This window comes from Schistocerca nitens, unplaced genomic scaffold (assembly GCF_023898315.1).
Source record: "Schistocerca nitens isolate TAMUIC-IGC-003100 unplaced genomic scaffold, iqSchNite1.1 HiC_scaffold_466, whole genome shotgun sequence".
Classification (NCBI taxonomy): domain Eukaryota; kingdom Metazoa; phylum Arthropoda; class Insecta; order Orthoptera; family Acrididae; genus Schistocerca; species Schistocerca nitens.
Window position 1 is genome coordinate 2,956,063 of NW_026045999.1, and position 19,818 is coordinate 2,975,880.

At 42.2% G+C, this 19,818-nt stretch overlaps 2 protein-coding genes across 2 annotated transcripts in view; both read left to right on the forward strand.

The window, feature by feature from the left end:
- Positions 1 to 19,818, forward strand: part of LOC126232226 (nucleolar protein dao-5-like) — a 350,086-nt gene that overhangs the window by 2,312 nt on the left and 327,956 nt on the right. The gene's annotated exons all lie outside the window — the stretch shown is intronic.
- Positions 1 to 19,818, forward strand: part of LOC126232227 (E3 ubiquitin-protein ligase SIAH1-like) — a 73,215-nt gene that overhangs the window by 2,113 nt on the left and 51,284 nt on the right. Inside the window, exon 2 of the mRNA XM_049942521.1 lies at positions 15,986 to 16,306. Within this exon, the coding sequence (XP_049798478.1) occupies positions 15,986 to 16,306 (321 nt within the window). The remainder of the gene's footprint in view (positions 1 to 15,985; positions 16,307 to 19,818) is intronic.

A 19,818-nucleotide genomic window follows, 5' to 3' on the forward strand; every position in this document is an offset into this window, starting at 1 on the left:
TGCGTAGCTACAATGTGTATGTGAAGACAGCCATGCATGAATACCCACCCACCTCCCCAGGGGTCGTAACCCCTGCAACCCATAGAAGATAAAGATGCTTCAGTAGCTGATTAGTGTTTTTTGTCTTAAAAAAAAAAAAAAAAAAAAAAATCTCACAGTATAGAACGAACAGATCAGAAAGATAAATATAATAAACTAAAACAGAAATTGGAGGAAACAGATAATTAAAATAAGTAATAAGTGTTTTTAAATTAAAAAAAAAAAAAAGTCACGAGATAGAACGAACAGATCAGAAAAGTAAATAAAGTAAGATGTAACAGAACTGGAGACAGCCACACTCAAACCAAACTCCGCGCTGTCATGACGTCACACACGACACCACCCTTATGTCACGGGTCAAAGCCGACGCGTGGGATCGGACGCTTCTGTCGACCCTGTCAGATGATTTGAATGTATTTGTGTTACTCACTGCCGTCTTTAATGACTAGCATGGATAAAGCACAGCTGTTTGCAGTGATCACTTATCCTGACTATCAGACTTCTTATGTTCACTGAACAATTTATATTTCAGATGTCACATTTAGCGTATTTTACAGAATGTGCTTCTAGGTTTTTGGTTTCTTTGCATTTGTCTAGAGTACACAAAATTTTATTTCTTGTAGATAATAAGTTACTGATGTTTGTAACTAATTGCATGTAAAACTTGGATTAGTTTTTGAATAGTCCTGGTGTGTAAAACAACTGGGATTAATACTTGGGAATGAAGTATGTATGTTCAGGATCTGCCAAGTACACTTAACTTAATGGTGGCTTTCTAGCATATGCGTTTTCAAGGGTAGCAATAAGAAGAAGTAGTTGTTATTTTACTATTATCTCCATTGTTGTAATCCACACAGTTTGAAATTAGTGTCCTCAAGAAGACTTAATGAAATTTGTTTAGTTTGCTGATGATACAAACATAGCAATAAACAGTAAATCAAGTGTAGTCTTAGAAAGATCGGCTAAAAAAATATTTGTGGACATTAATCACTGGTTCTTAGCCATTTCTTTGTCACTAAACTGTGTAAAAACACACTACATGCCCTTCAGAACTTGTAAGGGGTGTCCCATGAGTATATGCCTAACACACGCTGACAAGCAGTGTTAAATTCTTGGTATTACAGCTTGATAATAGATTCAACTGGGAGCAGCTCACCACAGAACTGCTGAAGCGTCTTAACTAATCTCTGTTTGCAATGTGAATTGTCAGACATAGGGGATATGAAAATGAAAAAGCTGGCATAGTATGCTTACTTTCATTCCATAATGTCATATGGGATTATTTTTTGGGGTAATTCATCAAGCCAAGCTAAAGTTTTCTGGGTACAAGAGTGTGTAATAAGATTTAGGCCTATATGTGGTGTGAACTCAAGAACATCCTGCAGAAACCTGTTTAGGTAACTGGGGTTACTAACTACCACTTCCCAATATATTTGTTCCTTAATGAAATTTGTCATTATAAATATATCACTTTTTCAAACCAACAGTTCAGTTCATGGAATCAATACTAGGAATAAGAATAATCTTCACAAAGATTTAATGTCACTTACTCTTGTACAAAAAGGTATGCATTATTCAGGAACACACATTTTCAATAACTTGCCATCAGCCATAAAAAGCTTAACAAGCAATGAAATTCAGTTTAAGAGAAGACTAAAGGATTTATTGGTGGCCAACTCCTCCTACTCCCTTGATGATTTTCTCAGTATAACCAACTGAATGTGTTCATTGTAAATAAGTATTGTAGTGGCTCTATTATATGTTTATTACTTTATAAATAAAACATTTTTTTAAATTTTAAGTTCAGTGTATTAATGCGATTTTAGTAAATAAGTGTTCGTAAAATGATTCTTCCATGTAGTGTTCATTAAAAAAATGACGATCATTCCACTTGGGACCCGTCGGAAGTACATTAGCTTATTTGTTTCAGTTATAAATTTTTGTCATGTATTATTGTTTTCCTGGCACGTTCTACATTCTGGAGGACCTCCTTACTATGGATCTATTGGAATGAAAGTAAATCTAATCTAAAGTGCACCACTAACTTCCAGAATAAATATGGTACACTGCAGATGTGGCATCATGAGAACAGCTTGGTGAAAATAAGGAAAAAAATACAGTCTTAATATTTGCAACCGTTCTAAATCAGTTGCACTTTCAATACTGATTGTTTTAGATCAGAATAACCACTACTTTACTTTTGCAAATGAATGTTTGTTGTTGACAACCTGCCTATTGGCTTCACAGTTTGTCAACAAGTGGCCACGAAAGCCTTAACAATTTTGTAATGTTTGTTGTTGTTTGTAAAGAAATTTTTTATGATTTGTTTATGTCCAATGACTCCGGGCCCAACTCAACCAATAACGTAACACGATTTTGTAAACATCTCTATGGCAATGCCTCAGTGTCGTCACAGCTCTGATGGGTATTTTTTGACTCGCAGCTGTCAGTGCTTCACAGTTTGAAGTTTGCAACAGCACTATGAGCTGTCAGGGATCTTCCTGTGCCATCTAGACTATAGTAATTCAGATCATTTTTTTCATCACAACTGAGATTCGTATTTCGGATGAAGCCATTAGGTTCTATTCCAGGCTGGGTCGGAGATTTTCTCCACTCAGGGACTATGTGTTTCATTGTCCTGATCATCATCTCATCCCCATCAACACATAAGTCACCGTAGTGGCGTCAACTGAAAAGTCTTGCACCAGGTGACCAGCCTGCCTAATGGGAGGCCGTAGCCACACGACATTTCATTTCATTATTATTGTTTCAACATAAAAAGTGCACAAGAAAACACACACACACACACACACACACACACACACACACACACTTGTATGGTGACATTGTACCTTGTGCCGGCAGATTGAGCGTGCAGAGAGAGAGAGAGAGAGAGAGAGAGAGAGAGAGAGAGAGAGAGAGTTGTGGGTGGGGGAGGGGGGTGGGGTTGCTATATAGCTCAAAAAAGCATTCAGAAGCTAGTAGTCTCAGACTACTTTGTGTCTCTCAACAACTTGACACAATTTTTTTTTAACTCCTTAAATTGTTTTCATGAAAGTACCATGTACAAGTTTTTGTGGTGAAACTAAGTACTGCTATCTTTGTTATAAGAATAATCTCCACTGTCCTTAACGTTGGAGTACAAAGGCTTATTCACTTCACTTGACCCCCTGCGGGTTCGGGGGTTAGAATAGGCCCGCGGTATCCCTGCCTGTCGTAAGAGGCGATTAAAAGGAGTCTCAAACTTTTCGGCCTTATGTGATGGTCCCCTGTTGGGTTTGGCCTCCATCTCTCAAAATTTTCCGAAGAGCGAGCCGATTGGGGAAGGGTGCCTTACTTGGTGCATTGTGTCCATATTGTGATCAGACCTTTCGCCAGCTTATTCGCCGTTGAATTGCAGTCCTGCCCGCTCTCCATCTCTTGGGCATGACTATGTTCCTGCGTGCAGATTACACCTTGCACTGTGCAGTGCCTCTTTCTGCACTGACTGCGACCATGGACCACAAGTTACCTAACATCCAGCACGGTAGCCAGTCCGTTGTGGTGGGGCCGCCATGTACCCTGTTGGTTGTAGCCCCCTGACAACACAGTGATCGCTCTACTGATGCCTGCACCGTTAACTCCCCACGTATGCCAAGGAGTAGATGCCCATCTCCCTGGGGCATCGGGACTCCCGGCAATGGCCATCCTGCCAGGTGGCCCTTGCTGAGGCTGGGTGGTGCCCGTGGGGAGGGCCCTTGGTCGGAGTAGGTGGCATCAGGGCGGATGACCCGCAATGAAGCGTGGTACATCGTCTCTCGCTGGTGGCCAGCCGCTAGCAGTCTCTAAGCGTTCGAGGGCTCATTTTAAAGATAACATCAATTACCTCAAATCATTCCCCTCCCTGGCCACACCGTGGGAGGAACGAAAGGCAATGAATGACAGTGACATATTCGCCCAGGTATCTCGTCTGTACCAGAGCTGATGGGGAATCCTTTGTATCCGTGAAACCTCAGTTCTTTGTAGAGCATTTAGAGGAAAAGTTTGGGGAGCTGGAGGGCTTGTCCAAAATGCGCTCTGGGTCAGTTTTGATAAAAACGGCCCCCTCCGCCCAGTCACGCAGGTTACTTGCTTGTGACAATTTGGGGGATGTTAACGTTACCATCACACCACATAAGAGTTTAAATATGGTCCAGGGTGTTATTTTCCATAGGGACCTACTTTTGCAGTCTGATGACGAGCTGCGCGCCAACTTAGAGCGTAGAGGTGTTCATTTTGTCCGGCGCCACCATTGAGCATTTATTGGCTTAGCTCGATCTTTCGCTGTTAAATGATGGTTCCTTCACACACTTCAGTGTGGCACATGGCACGTACTCCGCCATTGACCTTTCGATCTGCAGCCCTAGCCTCTTACCATCTGTCCAATGGAGAATGCATGACGACCTGTGTGGTAGTGACCACTTTCCGATCTTTCTGTCACTGCCACAGCGTGAGTCTTCTGGGCGCCCTTGCAGGTGGGCAATGAATCAGGCTGACTGGGACTTGTTTTCCTCCATTGCCGCTATTGAGCCTCTCTCTAATGATGGCATTGATGCGGTGGTTCAATCGGTCACCATGGGCATCGTTACTGCCGCCGAATCTGCCATTCCCTGTTCTTCTGGGTCCCCTCGGCGGCGGACTGTGCCTTGGTGGTCGCCTGAGATCGCTGAAGCGATTAAAGATCGCCAGCGGGCGCTCCAGCGTCACAAGCGACATCCCTGCATTGAACACCTCATTACCTTCAAACGTCTGCGTGCACGGGCCCGCCGCCTTATCCGCCAAAGCAAGCAGGAGTGCTGGGAGTGGTATGTGTCCACCATTGGCCTCCATGTGTCTCCATCGCAGGTCTGGGCCAAGATCCGACGCCTGTATGGCTATCGGACCCCTGTCAGCGTCCCTGCACTCTCACTGAATGGAGCAGTTTGTACAGACTCCGACGAAATTGCCAACAGCTTGGCAGAGCATTTTGCTGTGAGTTCTGCTTCTTGCAGTTACCCACTGGCCTTCCGCTCCATTAAAGAGCGGATGGAACGTCGGAGCCTTTCTTTTCGTACCCACCATCCTGAATCTTACAATGTTCCATTCAGTGAGTCGGAATTTCGCAGTGCCCTCGCCGCTTGTCCTGATACCGCTCCTGGGCCAGACGGCATCCACTGTCAGATGCTGAAACACCTTCCAGTGGACTGCCAGCGACGGCTCCTCGACCTTTACAACCGCATTTGGGTCGAGGGTGAGTTTCCGTCACAATGGAGGGAAAGTATTGTTATCCCCTTTCTGAAACCTGGGAAGAACCCTTTGGAGGTGGACGGCTACCATTCCATTAGCCTCACCAATGTTCTTTGCAAGTTGCTTGAACGGATGGTGAGCCGGTGGTTGAACTGGGTACTGGAGTCTCGGGGCCTTCTGGCTCCGTCTCAGGGTAGGTTCCGTAAAGGCCGCTCCGCCGCCAACAATCTGATGAGTCTGGAGTCGGCCATCCATACTGCCTTTGCCCGCCGTCAGCACCTGGTCGCTGTCTTTTTCGACATGCGGAAGGCGTACGATACGACATGGCGTCATCACATCCTTTCTATGCTTCATGGATGGGGTCTTCGGGGTCCTCTGCCGATCTTTATCCGCAATTTTCTGTCGTATCGTACCTTCCGTGTCCAAGTCGCAGCCTCCCATAGTTCCTCCCGAGTCCAGGAGAACGGGGTACCACAGGGATCTGTCCTCAGTGTCTGCCTGTTTTTAATTGCAATAAACGGTCTCACTGTAGCGGTGGGAAGTTCTGTCTCCGCTTCCCTGTATGCTGACGACTTCTGCCTTTACTATAGCTCTATTGGCATTGCAGCTGCTGAACGTCAGCTACAGGGCGCAATCCGCAAGGCGCAGTCTGGGGCTGTAGCGCATGGTTTTCAGTTTTCAGCTGCCAAGACCCACATTATGCATTTCTGCCAGCGCCGAACGGTCCATCCTGAGCCGCGGCTTTCTCTTGACGGCGAACTTCTTGCTGTGGTGGAGACCCACAGGTTTTTGGGTGTAGTTTTTGATGCCCGGTTGACTTGGCTGCCTCATATTCGGCAGCTTAAACAGGCATGTTGGCGGCATCTAAATGCTCTGGGATGCTTGAGCCACACCAGCTGGGGCGCCGAGCGATCTACCCTGTTACGGCTCTACCAGGCATTAATCCAGTCTCGTCTGGATTATGGGAGCCTGGCTTATGGCTCAGCATCCCCGTCTGCGTTGTGGGTGCTGGACCCAATCTTACACAGCGGAATACGACTTGCCACTGGTGCCTTCCGGACCAGCCCTCTGGACAGCATACTAGTGGAGGCAGGTGTCCCTCCCCTGCGTTTACGGCGCCAACGTTTACTGGCCGCTTATGCTGTCCATGTTTCCCGGGCATCCAAACTATCGTCTCCTGTTCCCACAATCGGTCGTCCATCTGCCAGAATGTCGGCCCCGGTCAGGTTGTACGATCGCGGTCCGCGTCAAAGAGCTTAGGGTTTTCACTGTTCCACCTCCTTTCCGGGCCACTTTGCGTACACCCCCATGGTGTGTTCCTCGCCCTTGCCTTCGGCTCGACTTGGCACAGGGCCCGAAGGACTCAGTCCCTACAGAAGCCTTCCGCTGCCGCTTTTATTCCATCCTGGCCCCGTATCAGGGCTCTGGCGTTGTATACACTGACGGTTCGATGGTTGCTGGTCGTGTCGGTTATGCGCTAACTCTAGGGGACCATTCCGAACAACGTTCCTTGCCGGATGGCTGCAGCATTTACACTGCTGAGCTGGTCGCCATCTTTCGTGCCCTAGAGTATATCCGCTCCTGCGCAGGTGAGTCCTTCATTATCTGTAGCGATTCCCTGAGCGGTTTCCGAGCTCTCGACCAGTGTTTCCCTCTTTCTCGTCTGGTGATGGCTATCCAGGAGTCCCTGCATGCTCTGTGGTCTTTATTTGGACCCCGGGCCATGTTGGGATACCCGGAAATGAAAATGTTGACCGCCTGGCGAAAGAGGCCATCAGTAAACCATCTCTGGACATTGGCCTCCCAGAGACGGATTTGCGAGCAGTCCTCCGCCGAAAAGTTTTTGCGCTTTGGGACGCTGAATGGCGCAATCGGATCACGCCCAATAAACTCCGTGCCATTAAGGAGACGACGACTGTGTGGCGGTCATCCGTGCGAGCCAACCGCAGGGACTCAGTCGTCCTTTGTAGGCTCCGCATTGGCCACTCCCAGCAGACACACAGTTACTTACTGCGTCGGGAGGACCCTCCTCTGTGTCGCTGCGGGGCGGCTTTGACAGTGGCCCACATTTTGCTGGCCTGCCCCCTTTTAACTGTGGTCAGGCAGACATTTGCGCTGCCTGATACGCTCCCTGCCCTTTTAACTGATGACCCTGCTATGGCTGGCTTAGTTTTACGTTTTATTCGGGCAGGGGGTTTTTATCATTTAATATGAGTGTTTGTTTTATTTTATTGTTTTGTGTTGATTCTGGCCTTTGGCCTACAGTTTTAAACTCAGTTGTTAATGTGTTCTCGGTGGTTGGCTTTACCGTTTTTTATTCTGTGGTTGGCCAACCACCGCCACACTCCGTGTGATTTTAATTTGTTATGTCTGTTCTTTGTCTGAGTTTTTCTTGTCCTGTGTTGTCTGTTGTCTCTATTATCCGTTTTTTTTTTTTACTCTGTGTGGTAGTTTTTAAGTTTTGAAACAAGGGACTGATGACCGTTGCAGTCTGGTCCCTTTAATCCCACAAACCAACCAACCAATCACTTCACTTGCGTTCACTCTACTACCTCCTATGGTACCATATTTTGGGTCAGTTTTGCGCACTCCCCAGTAATATTCTTTGCCCAGAAAAGAGCAGCCACGCATATCTGCGTTGTCAGTATGTGTAATTTGTGTAGGTTATTCTTCAGATGTGTAGGAATTCCAGCTCAGCAAACTCTACTTACATACGCCATCATGGGATTTGTTGTATAGAGTATTGACTCATTCAGTAGAAGCTGCTAGATTGATTCGATGAACACAAAGGAAAAATGATTTGCACTAAGGTAAGATGCCCTTGAGCATTTTACTGAAAGTTAAGCACTATTTACCAGATTTCAGTTTTAATACACTTCTTGCTGACCTAAAAGAACTGGAACTGTGGATTCAGGAAAACCCTTGATAGTCAAGATCGCTGTCTTATTTGATTACTAGTTTCAGCTTACACACAAGCCACTTTCAGATAAAAACAAAATAAATTGCTTACTGTAGAACTGCCAAATGGCGGGATGCGTCTTCATAATTTGTGTGAACAGTATTGTTTGTTGTACAGCCATGATGTAGGTTATCCCAGAACATCATTACTCATGACAAAAGTCTCTGTAAACCAATATGTGCCCATGTTGATGCAGCCAGAAAATTGAATCTTCCGCCTGCTTTAATATGGACATTTCCTTCTTTACTGAAACTTTCCACGAGCGACACATATTTATGTACTATGTCATTTAGATACTTCTTTATCTTCAGTCATTTTTGCAATGTCTTCTTCTGTGGCCTCTTCATCACAATAAACTCAGTTCAACTGAGGCCACGTGTGGACACAAGAATGTACATGTGCTCTTTCCACAAATTTTTGTGCATGCCCATTTATTCCTGTGCATCTGCGATTACGCACATGGAAAGAGGCTTGGCGTGGCCGTACATTTAGGTGCACGTCAACCAAAAGATTTCTTAATGTATCACCTCGATGGAGAGAACAACTTTCCGAAATACATGGTTCTGCAAAAAGTCGTGTTTACAGCGAGTGAAGAGAAATAATTTATTTTGGTTCTGTGTGTGCTAGTGCTGGTGAAGAAGTGAGGACAGGTTGTCTGTAAGGATGTAAAGCATTTAAGCGTAGGGGAAGTGGACTACATTTAGAAATTGGTTGCAAATGCAGAATGTTTGGCACAATTAACGTTGTTGGTTAGATTGAGTCACCAAATAAAATGTGGGTTCAGAAACATAATGAGTTATGAAGAGTACACACACACACATTAAACACATCATGAGAGTACTTAATGTTTTGTAGATTTCCATCTGTAAATGTCTCACACATTGTACAAAATGAACTTCTTGACTGAATGTGTTAAGTTTACATATTAAAGCTGATTAAAGGCATTACTACTGCCACTTTTGTTTCTGTGCAAGCAGACAAAACAGCATATTTTGTGTGTTAAAGTCAGTTTCTCATTATACTGTAGTACACTGAAGTGACAAATTGCAAAATACCCCCTAATTTAGTGTCGGATCCCCTTTTGCCCGATGTAGTGTAGCAACTTGATGCAGCATGTGCTCAACAAGTTTGCACATTCATAATGTCTATATTCTTGATTTTGCATTCACTCCTGCCACTCTGAAATAATGTAGTTCACCACACACACACTTAAGAGAAAGAGAGAGAAACTTCTTTCATTATAGAAGTTTTGGACAGCATTGGGTGAAGCTGAGTTTTTGAAGGCTGCCGTTAATCATTGGAACTGGGTTACCAGTGTCATCAGTATAATAACTTTCTGCAGAGTGATTGTATGGAGCAGCAATTAGCATGTAAACATGACATGTGGAAGGTCTTAGCTTTGAATCCCATCAAATGCATTTAAATTTATTATTTTTCTAAATCTAATGAAAAGACATCTTTTAGTATTAGTTTTGGTCATTAATTGGCTTAAAGTTATTTTTTTTTTATTTCTGGTGCTATTCTGGATCATTTTAATCATAATATTAACTTTTTACTCACTCTTAATTTTTCTTCCTATCATTCTGTTTTCATTTCAAATCAACTTGTGTCGCCTATAATCTGCAACAAAGTACCAACCAGGCCTGCTAATTGCTTGGTAACGTGGCAACCTATGTAGCCAGTGTGAGGATAGTTTTAAATAACAAAGTACAGTGAGAAATTAGTTTTCGTTTACTGCTGAAGCAGATTTTTTTTTCTGTTTTGAGTTTGCTCATAGAAGTTAGCCATTAACAAAGTGATCGTGACTTTCGTTCTGCCACAAATTGTTGAAAACAGCTTTCTCTGATACATTGCACATCACGAGGTTGTGGTTAAGTTTGGACTCAAATTTAATGACATTTGGGACTATGAAACATGTCGTCTGCTGCAGTTCAGTCATTGGTCATTTAAATGAGCTGCCTACAAAAAATCTGCCTTTTCCATCATACCTCACAGCCGGTGCTTCCAACATTTCTCCACGTTACACATTAACAGCATTTTTGAAGTGAAATGGCTCACTTTGTTTGCGTGGCACCTGTTATCGTGGTGCATGGTAGCTGGCAGCGATTGTGGCTACAGTGTAGCAGCAAGTGATAGATATCAGCTGTCAAATAATTTTAATCGCACTACAACCACAATTTATTTTCATTTCCACTAAACTTTTTGAACCATAAACCATGGACCTTGCTGTTGTCGGGGAGGCTTGCGTGCCTCAGCGATAAAGATGGCCGTACCGTAGGTGCAACCACAATGGAGGGGTATTTGTTGAGAGGCCAGACAAACGTGTGGTTCCTGAAGAGGGGCAGCAGCCTTTTCAGTAGTTGCAGGGGCAACGGTCTGGATGATTGACTGATCTGGCCTTGTAACACTAACCAAAACGGCCTTGCTGTGCTGGTACTGCGAACGCCTGAAAGCAAGTAGAAACTACAGCCGTAATTTTTCCCGAGGGCATGCACCTTTACTGTATGGTTAAATGATGGTGGCATCCTCTTGGGTAAAATATTCAGGAGGTAAAATAGCCCCTCATTTGGATCTCCGGGCGGGGACTACCCAAGAGGACGTTGTTATCAGGAGAAAGAAAACTGGCATTCTACGGATCGGAGTGTGGAATGTCAGATTCCTTAATTGGGCAGGTAGGTTAGAAAATTTAAAAAGGGAAATAGATAGGTTAAAGTTAGATAAAGTGGGAATTAGTGAAGTTCGGTGGCAGGAGGAACAAGACTTTTGGTCAGGTGAACACAGTGTTATAAATACAAACTCAAATAGGGGTAATGCAGGAGTAGGTTTAATAATGAATAAAAAATAGGACTGCGGGTAAGCTACTACAAACAGCATAGGTGAACGCATTATTGTGGCCAAGATTGACGTGAAGCCCACGCCTACTATAGTAGTACAAGTTTATATGCCAGCTAGCTCTGCAGATGATGAAGAAATTGATGAAATGTATGATGAGATAAAAGAAATTATTCAGGTAGTGAAGGAAGACAAAAATTTAATATTCATGGGTGGCTGGAATTCGAGAGTAGGAAAAGGGAGGGAAGGAAACATAGTTGGTGAATATGGATTGGGGCTAAGAAATGAAAGAGGAAGCTGTCTGATAGAATTTTGCACAGAGCATAACTTAATCATAGGTAACACATGGTTCAAGAATCATAAAAGAAGGTTGTATACATGGAAGAATCCCGGAGATACTAGAAGGTATCAATAGATTATATAATGGCAAGACAGAGGTTTAGGAACCAGGTTTTAAATTGTAAGACATTTCCAGGGACAGGTGTGGACTGTGACCACAATCTATTGGGTATGAACTGTAGATTAAAATTAAAGAAACTGCAAAAAGGTGGGAATTTAAGGAGATGGGACCTGGATAGATTGACTAAACCAGAGGTTGTACATAGCTTCAAAGAGAGCATAAGGGAACAATTGACATGAATGGGGGAAAGAAATACAGTAGAAGAAGAATGGGTAGCTTTGAGGAATGAAATAGTCAAGGCAGCAGAGGATCAAGTAGGTAAAAAGATGAGGGCTAGTAGAAATCCTTGGGTAACAGTATCGTATCTCCCATTTCATCTTCATCTACATCCTCTTCCACTTCCATAATGTTGTCCTCAAGTACGGTACATCGCCCTTGTATAGACTCTCTATATACTCCTTCCACCTTTGTGCTTTCCCTTCTTTGCTTTGAACTGGGTTTCCATCTGAGCTCTTGATATTCATACAAGTAATTCTCTTTTCCCCAAAGGTCTCTTTAATTTTCCTGTAGGCAGTATCTATCTTACCCCTAGTGAGATCCTTACATTTGTCCTCTAGCCATCCCTGCTTAGCCATTTTGCACTTTCTGTCGATCTAATTTTTGAGACGTTTATATTCCTTTTTGCCTGCTTCATTTACTGCATTTTTATATTTTCTCCTTTCATCAATTAAATTCAATATTTCTTCTGTTACACAAGGATTTGTACTAGCCCTCGTCTTTTTACCTACTTGATCGTCTGCTGCCTTTACTACAAGAGGATGTAGATGAAGATGAAATGGGAGATACGATACTGTTACCCAAGGATTTCTACTAGCCCTCATCTTTTTACCTACTTGATCCTCTGCTGCCTTGACTATTTCATTCCTGAAAGCTACCCATTCTTCTTCTACTGTACTTCTTTCCCCCATTCCTGTCAATTGTTCCCTTATGCTCTCTTTGAAGCTCTGTACAACCTCTGGTTTAGTCAGTTTGTCCAGGTCCCATCTCCTTAAATTCCCACCTTTTTGCAGTAAAAATCGTAGAGAGAGACCAAGATATGAATACACTAAGCAGATTCAGAAGGATGCAGGTTGCAGTAAGTACTGGGAGATGAAGCAGCTTGTACGGGATAGGGTAGCATGGAGAGCTGCGTCAAACCAGTCTGAGGACTGAAGAGCACAACAATAACAACAAATTTTTGAAGGGTTAAACCTCCGTCATATAGATTTGTGTCAATAAGGCAGATATGTCTTGTGTGTATGACTTGAGTAGCACGTGACGCTGTCTGGGTAGGAGAAGACAGACACAAAACACTGCTTTAGCACACGGCTCACAGTTACGTGGAGGTTCTTGATTGTGCAAGTGAACCATAATGTAAATATCTTACAATAGTCACAGAAGCCTGACTGTCCTTTGTCACCTGGCTTGAAGGTGGCGTTCTGTCAGCTTGTAAATCACTTACTTATTTACCTACTTATTCAGTGCTCACTGTCCCTATAGAACATGTGCTGTGTCAATAGTCTCTGTCCACTGCACTCTGTCCTTTACTGTTTCCTCCCGATTGACTGTATTCAAAGCCTCTGCGCCTTTCTTTGTCATCTTTCCATTCTATTTCTTGGCCTTCCCAGTATTATTTTTGTTGTAGTGTCAAGAATGAAAGCTTGTTTAGTAAATTGGGCCTCTGGCATACAGGTGACGTGATTTGCCCATTAGACTTGTATGATCTCTCGGTATTATAAAACATTGGCTTGGTTCGTGATCGTATAAATTTTACTTTTCTTCCTTGTTGTCAAAGTACACTTTGACAAAAAGAGACTCAACATTAAGGAATGATCCTAATGGAACAGTAGTCAGTAGAGGTGATGTAAATGTACAAACAAATGATTACAGTGTCAGAAAAATTGGATGATTCATTCAAGGGAAAGACCTTTACAAAATGAGCAAATCAATAATGGAATGTTACACGTCTAGTCCTTATGCAAGCAGTTATTTGACTTGGTATTGACTCATAGTTGTTAGATGTATTCCTGAAGGACATCTTACCAAATTTTGACCACTTGGTGCATTAGTCAAAATCCCGAGGTGGTTGGAGGGCGCCATAATGCTCCAGACATTCTCAATTGGGAGAGATCTGGCAACCTTGCTGGCAAAGGTAGGGTTTGGCAAGCATGAAGAAACACATTAGAAACTCCCAATGTGTGCAGATGGGCGTTATCTTGCAGAAATATAAGCTGAGTATCGCTTTCAGTGCAGGGCAACAAAATAGGGCATAGAATATCTTTGATGCACCGCATTGTTGTGATGGGGTCACGGATGAAAAGCAAAGAGGTGCTGCAGTGGAAAGAAATGGTACCCCAGACCATCACATCCTGTTGTCAGGCCGTATGGCTTACTACAGTCTGGTTGGTATCCCTCCACTGTCCGGGGAATCTCAAGACACGTCTTAGGTCTGTAATACCATTGACTGGAGCAGAATTGTCTTCAGTAATGAGTCCCACTTTGAATTGAGCCCTGATGACCAGTTAAAACCTGTCTGGATATACCAGCCTGCCTGTCACCAACTTTACTATCCAACAACCAAGACTGATAGTCCGGGCTGCCATTTCATTTCATAGAAGGGCCCATTTGTTTGTCATCCGCAGCACTCTTACAGCATAGCAATACATCAACAGTATTCTACGCCCTGTTTTTATTCCCCTTCACGCCAAACTATTCTGGGCTTACATTTAAGCAAGATAATGCCTGATCACACACAACGAAAGATTCTGCTTCTAGTCTTTGTACTTGTCAAACCCTACCCTGCCTAGCAGGGTTGCCAGATCTTTCCCCAATTGGGAACGTTTGAACCATTATGACAGGGCCCTCCAACGAGGTCGGGATTTTGATGATCTAATGCACAAGTTGGACAGAATTTGGGCTTGATTTGTGAAGCTCTTTCTCTTGAATAAATCACTCACTTTTCCTGAACTTGTAATCATTTGTTTGTCTGTACGTTTACATCACTTGTACCGAATTCCATCCAATTCAGGTAATTTCTCTGTGGTGCATCATTTTTTAGTCTTGGAGTGTATTTCAGTTACTGGGCACTAGGTTCTCTTTGTCACATTTCTTTCAAATGTTAAAAGCTTCTGCATCACCATGTTATTTAGTGCCCAACTTTTTTGCACCATAGAGGACAGTGGGGTGTGTAGTGGCATTGTAGATTTCATATTTGTCAAATGTGTTGTGGCTTTAGACTTTATCTGTGAAGGAATATAGACGTAAGGAGCCATAGGAATTCTTTCATTTACACCAAAGGGTATTTGAATATAACAACTGTACCATCTTCCCAGATACTTGAACAACTGATCGGCAGCCTGAACATGTCATCATAAACTGTGAAGTGCTGTTGTGCGTATGTAGTTTTGTCTACTTGCGTTTGTTCTGTTTATTGACAGGAAGTCCTGCATTACTTGCTACTGTTGTGACCCTTTTGTGCATCTCACAAAGATCTCCCTCGCTTTCTAAGTCTGTATCGTCTGCGTGAAGCAAATATCTGAATCCTGCCAGTTTTTGTTTGTAGCCCATTACACTCTCCAAATTTTCTCTGTTTGGACTTCCTCTGTAGTGAGAGTAAACAGTACACCTGATGATGCACTTCTCTGTCTTAGTCTAGTTCTTGTGGAGAAAGATTGGAAGTATGCTACTTCAGTCCGTAATAGTGCTCGATTCACTACTGCATACTCTAAATATTACAGAGAGTTTATTTGGGATTTGCAAATCCTTCAAGGTTTTATAGAAGCTATCTTGATAAACACTGTCATAAGTTCTTCGAAAAGTTGTGAACATTAACTGGACTGTCACTTTCTCGATATTTCTCAAGAATTTGCATAAGAGCAAAAGCATTGTTAGTAGCTGAATGGTGTGGACAGAGTCCAATCGGATATTCTCCAGTGATATTTTCTGCAAATGCTTTTAGCTGTTCTAAACTAATTATAGAAAGAGCTGCCTTGGTAGCTACAGTGGTCCATCTTTCTTCGTTTCTCATATGTTGGACAAATGACTGGTGTCTGGTAATGCATCAGTTTTCCAAACGAGCTGAATAAGTTTGCATGGCACATATTAGACAATTTTAAGCAAGTTTTGTGCTGTGCTGCCACAAATGTTACTATTTTGAGGTATACGTAAAACACCATATCTTCAGTTGTTAAGCTATAATTTTTACTGTTTGTTGTGTTCGTGGAATGTCTTCAGGTGACAGGTGTCTAGAATGTTGCCGAGTGCTTTTGTACACAGGAAAATAGTTTCAGTAGCACGTTTTCTCATCTACCAAACACTCGGCAAAGTCTCAATTGCCTGCCACTCGAAGATGTTCGACGAACATTATCTGTAGTGGAAAGCATTCCGTAGTGGCTGGGGTGACATTTTACTTGTACTTTGACTTCAAGTGCTGTCGTGTGTCGGCAGTTGAAACGGAGTGCCCGTGCCCGCAGGTGGCATCGACAGTGACATTTCCGTGCCGCTATCAGACGACAGGATGCCAGGCGGCGTTGCTGCACTCGGAGAAGGGCGACCACGAGGAGGGGTGCGAGTTCCGGCCGTACGGCTGTCCCTGCCCGGGTGCCTCGTGCAAGTGGCAGGGTGCACTGGACGCGGTGATGCCACACCTGGTGACGTCACACAAGTCGATCACGACGCTGCAGGGTGAGGACATCGTCTTCCTCGCCACAGATATCGGCCTGCCCGGGGCCGTCGACTGGGTCATGATGCAGTCTTGCTTCGGACACCACTTCATGCTGGTGCTCGAGAAGCAGGTAATGCTCACACAACCCCAGCTACCTTATGCTTGGATTGTCTGAGTCAGATCGAATATTTGTGTTATTTGTTGTAAAACAGTGTATTTTTGTTGTATTTAAATAGGTAAAAAATCTGTTCGCCAAGCGGCAGCGGAACATATTCATAAAATAATCTTATAATTAGGCAAGCTTTCGGAGAAGTCTAGGAAAAGGGTTAGATTTCAGAAAATTCGCCCAGAACAGTGGGTCAGGAGATACTTACTGGTTGGAAAGAGTGTTAATATATTTTTATTGTCAATCTTGATTGCTTTAATGTTTTTAAATTGCTGGTATCAGTTCAGTGGGCACTGTCCTCAGATCAGTAGCTAAAGGAAAAATAACTTACTAACAAATACTTTAAAAAATGCAGCATTGTTTTACACTATACCACCAGACACGAAATGTACCAGAAGGTACCCGATTGAATCAGCTACAAGAGTAATTCATCCAACGTACTAGCAAAATTGACATGCTATATCACAGGATGAAATAGTGGTTTGGCAGAATCCACGTTATTTGCATACAGTTCATTGCAACTGCCAACAGGTGGCATCTGGTACATTTGTCACATATGAATGAAATATATGTACCCGTCCCGAATTAACTCTCCAGCCACGGGCAACACTGATGTGGGCGTTAAGCTCTTTCCAGATAATTTTGCGGGGTCCGCGATTATCGCATCAGAAGTAATTTCTACTATATTCACAAGTCGGAAGATGTAACTTTCCTTTCAAATATTTTTGTGTTGCTCTGGAACACAGGCTGCTATTTTATCAAATATTTTTCTGTTGCACTGGAACATTGAAGGTTACCATTTTCCTGCTTGAAACAGCAGGTGTTGTTTCTCACTTCTTCCAGTCTCTCATGTACTTAAAATGTGGCAGCAGCTTTGTGACCACATTCCCCAGCTTGTGTGTGGAACCTTGCTTTAAGATACACAATACTCAGAAAATTTATCAATAAGTTTATTCTGCTTTTATAACATTGAATGACACGTTTCCTGCATGTCAATTAAAAATCAACTCTAAAATGAGTTTTTGGTTTTCTTGTTACATTGCTATAATTCTATCCTTACCACTATTCTAATTACCAAATAAAAATGCACCCCAATTTTGTATGGAAAAATTGGAAAATTGCCTACAGTTGGAGGGTTATAATTAATATTGTTTGTTTGTTGAGAATATTGTTCTAAAAATACTTGATTAAATTTGTTGTTTGCCAGAGTTACAAACTGTATAAAAAGTCACAAAAACTTGTAATTTGAATGGCAGGTAATATCCGTATCCGTGGTGTTGTCGCAGACCTATGTTAATTTTCCATGTTCCCTCTTGTGGTTGCTGCAAGTGGTCAGGGATTTTCTCCAAGAACATTGTTAGTTTTTGCATTTGTTGCAGGTCTTGCATAATTACTGCAACCTATAATATGTCTAAGAAGTCCCTGTTCTTCTTAAGAAAATGCTGATCAATGGGTGTTCCTATTTCCAAAGTGCCGTTGTTGTTGGTCATCCTTGTCCACATGCAAATCAGGCCTGGCTACACAAGTTCAAATAGGTGCAGATGAAAAAACAAATGCAGTGCAGTGTTGACTGTTAGTGTGAGTCCCTTTCAGCAGACTTACTGTATGGTAGTTGAATTATTCACCCAGAGTAAGAAAATGGACAATAAACTGACGGTCTAATTAAGTGTAGAGACTCTCCACCTAGTATTTCAAAGTTCGAACCACAGTAGACAATTACAGTTCATGGAATGCCAAAAAGAAGTAAACTCAGGAGAGAGTAAAAATTTGTGAAATATATAGCAAACAGAAAGACACATAAAACTAACATGCATTTTGTTTGTTATAGAAAGCTTGAAGAAAACCAACAGTTGTTTTCCCACACACTTGTAGCACTGTAAAACATAGTTATTTTCACTCAGAAATATCAATTTTGTATTACTTTCACTTGCTGGCAGCAAACCTTTTAATAGTGTCCTTTTTTTTTTTTTTTTTTTTTTTTTTTTTTTTACATATAGGTCTAACTTAAAAGTTTGTTGCATTTTGCACAGAAGAAATATTGCCATTCTGATTGTACCTATTAGGAGTATGATCAAATAATATCCCATGCAATTTTTTGAATATTCAGAAAAGATTTATAAATCATAAAGAATCCAAAAATTTCTCTCATTCTTATGAAAAAATTTGAGGGGTGCTCAAATAAGTAATGGAACACACTTTTTCTCAGCCAGTTTTGCTTGAAAAAATATGGAACTTATTGTGGGACGTAGTGGTATATTCCAATTACAGGCCCTATAGTTTCATGAAATTCGGTAGGTGGTGGCACTATATGTAGCCTTTTGTCTGTAATGGAGGTGTGTTCCAAGCAGTGAGATGTCATTGAGTTTCTTTTCGCAGAAAACCAGAGAATTGTAGATATTCGTTGGTGCTTGCAGAATGTTGAGAGACCTGGCTGAGAACAAAAGCTTAATGAGTCATTGGATAAGGTGCCTGTCATCATTGCAAGTTTACCATATTTACTCAAATCTAAGCCGCACTTTTTTTTCCGGTTTTTGTAATCCAAAAGACCACCTGCGGCTTAGAATCGTGTGCAAAGTAAGTGGAAGTTCTGAAAAATGTTGGTAAGTGCCGCCACAATTAACTTCTGCCGTCGAGTTTATGTAGCGCTACACAGGCATACTTTGCAGGCACAAAGATAAATACTGACGCCAAAACCTCTGCATCAGTAAATAAATTTAAAGAAAAAAAGGTGGAAGATGAGCTTTCTTCTCCGCCCCAAGTTTCGACCACTGCATTTTCATACATTGTCCAATGAAGTAAATACAAATTCCGTATTGTTCATCTTTGAATGTAGCAGAACTTCAATGTACTACGAAAATCGGACTGGCAAGACTGTTTGGGATGTTTGTTAATATGACCAACTCTATGTTCTGAATTCTTTCCTACCTGTGAGAAGAGATGGTTCCTAATAGGAATGAATTGTGAATCACATGCATTATTCTCTTCACCATAGGAATAATATGAATATAAACATTTTGCCATGTGTTCTTTCATGTTTGCTGCTATCTCATTTAAATCCTGTCTGCCTAATAAACTACGAAACTAGAGTGAGACAACAGCAAACGCGGAAGAATATACATATAATGTCATGTTTTTATTCGTATTACTCTTATGCCTAATACTGGTACAGTCAGAAATGAAGCACGGCAGTTGACTAGATTTTTAAATCTAAGATGACTCTAATTTTTGTGCAGAATGTAATGTACTAAAGAGGCGTCTGCAAAGATTTTCAAATGGAGAAAAATTTTCGCTAAACTCTCGTTCAGAACATCTGTCATACGCAGTCTATTATTTGGTTCTTGTTGATCATTATCAAACAAAGCAGAAGTGTAAGTAACAACAAATAGTAGTCTCTTGCCATTCTTTCGCTATTGATTCCTCTTTTTTATTTTTTTATTTATTTATTGTAAGCGGCGGTACCATGCACAAAAGCAAGC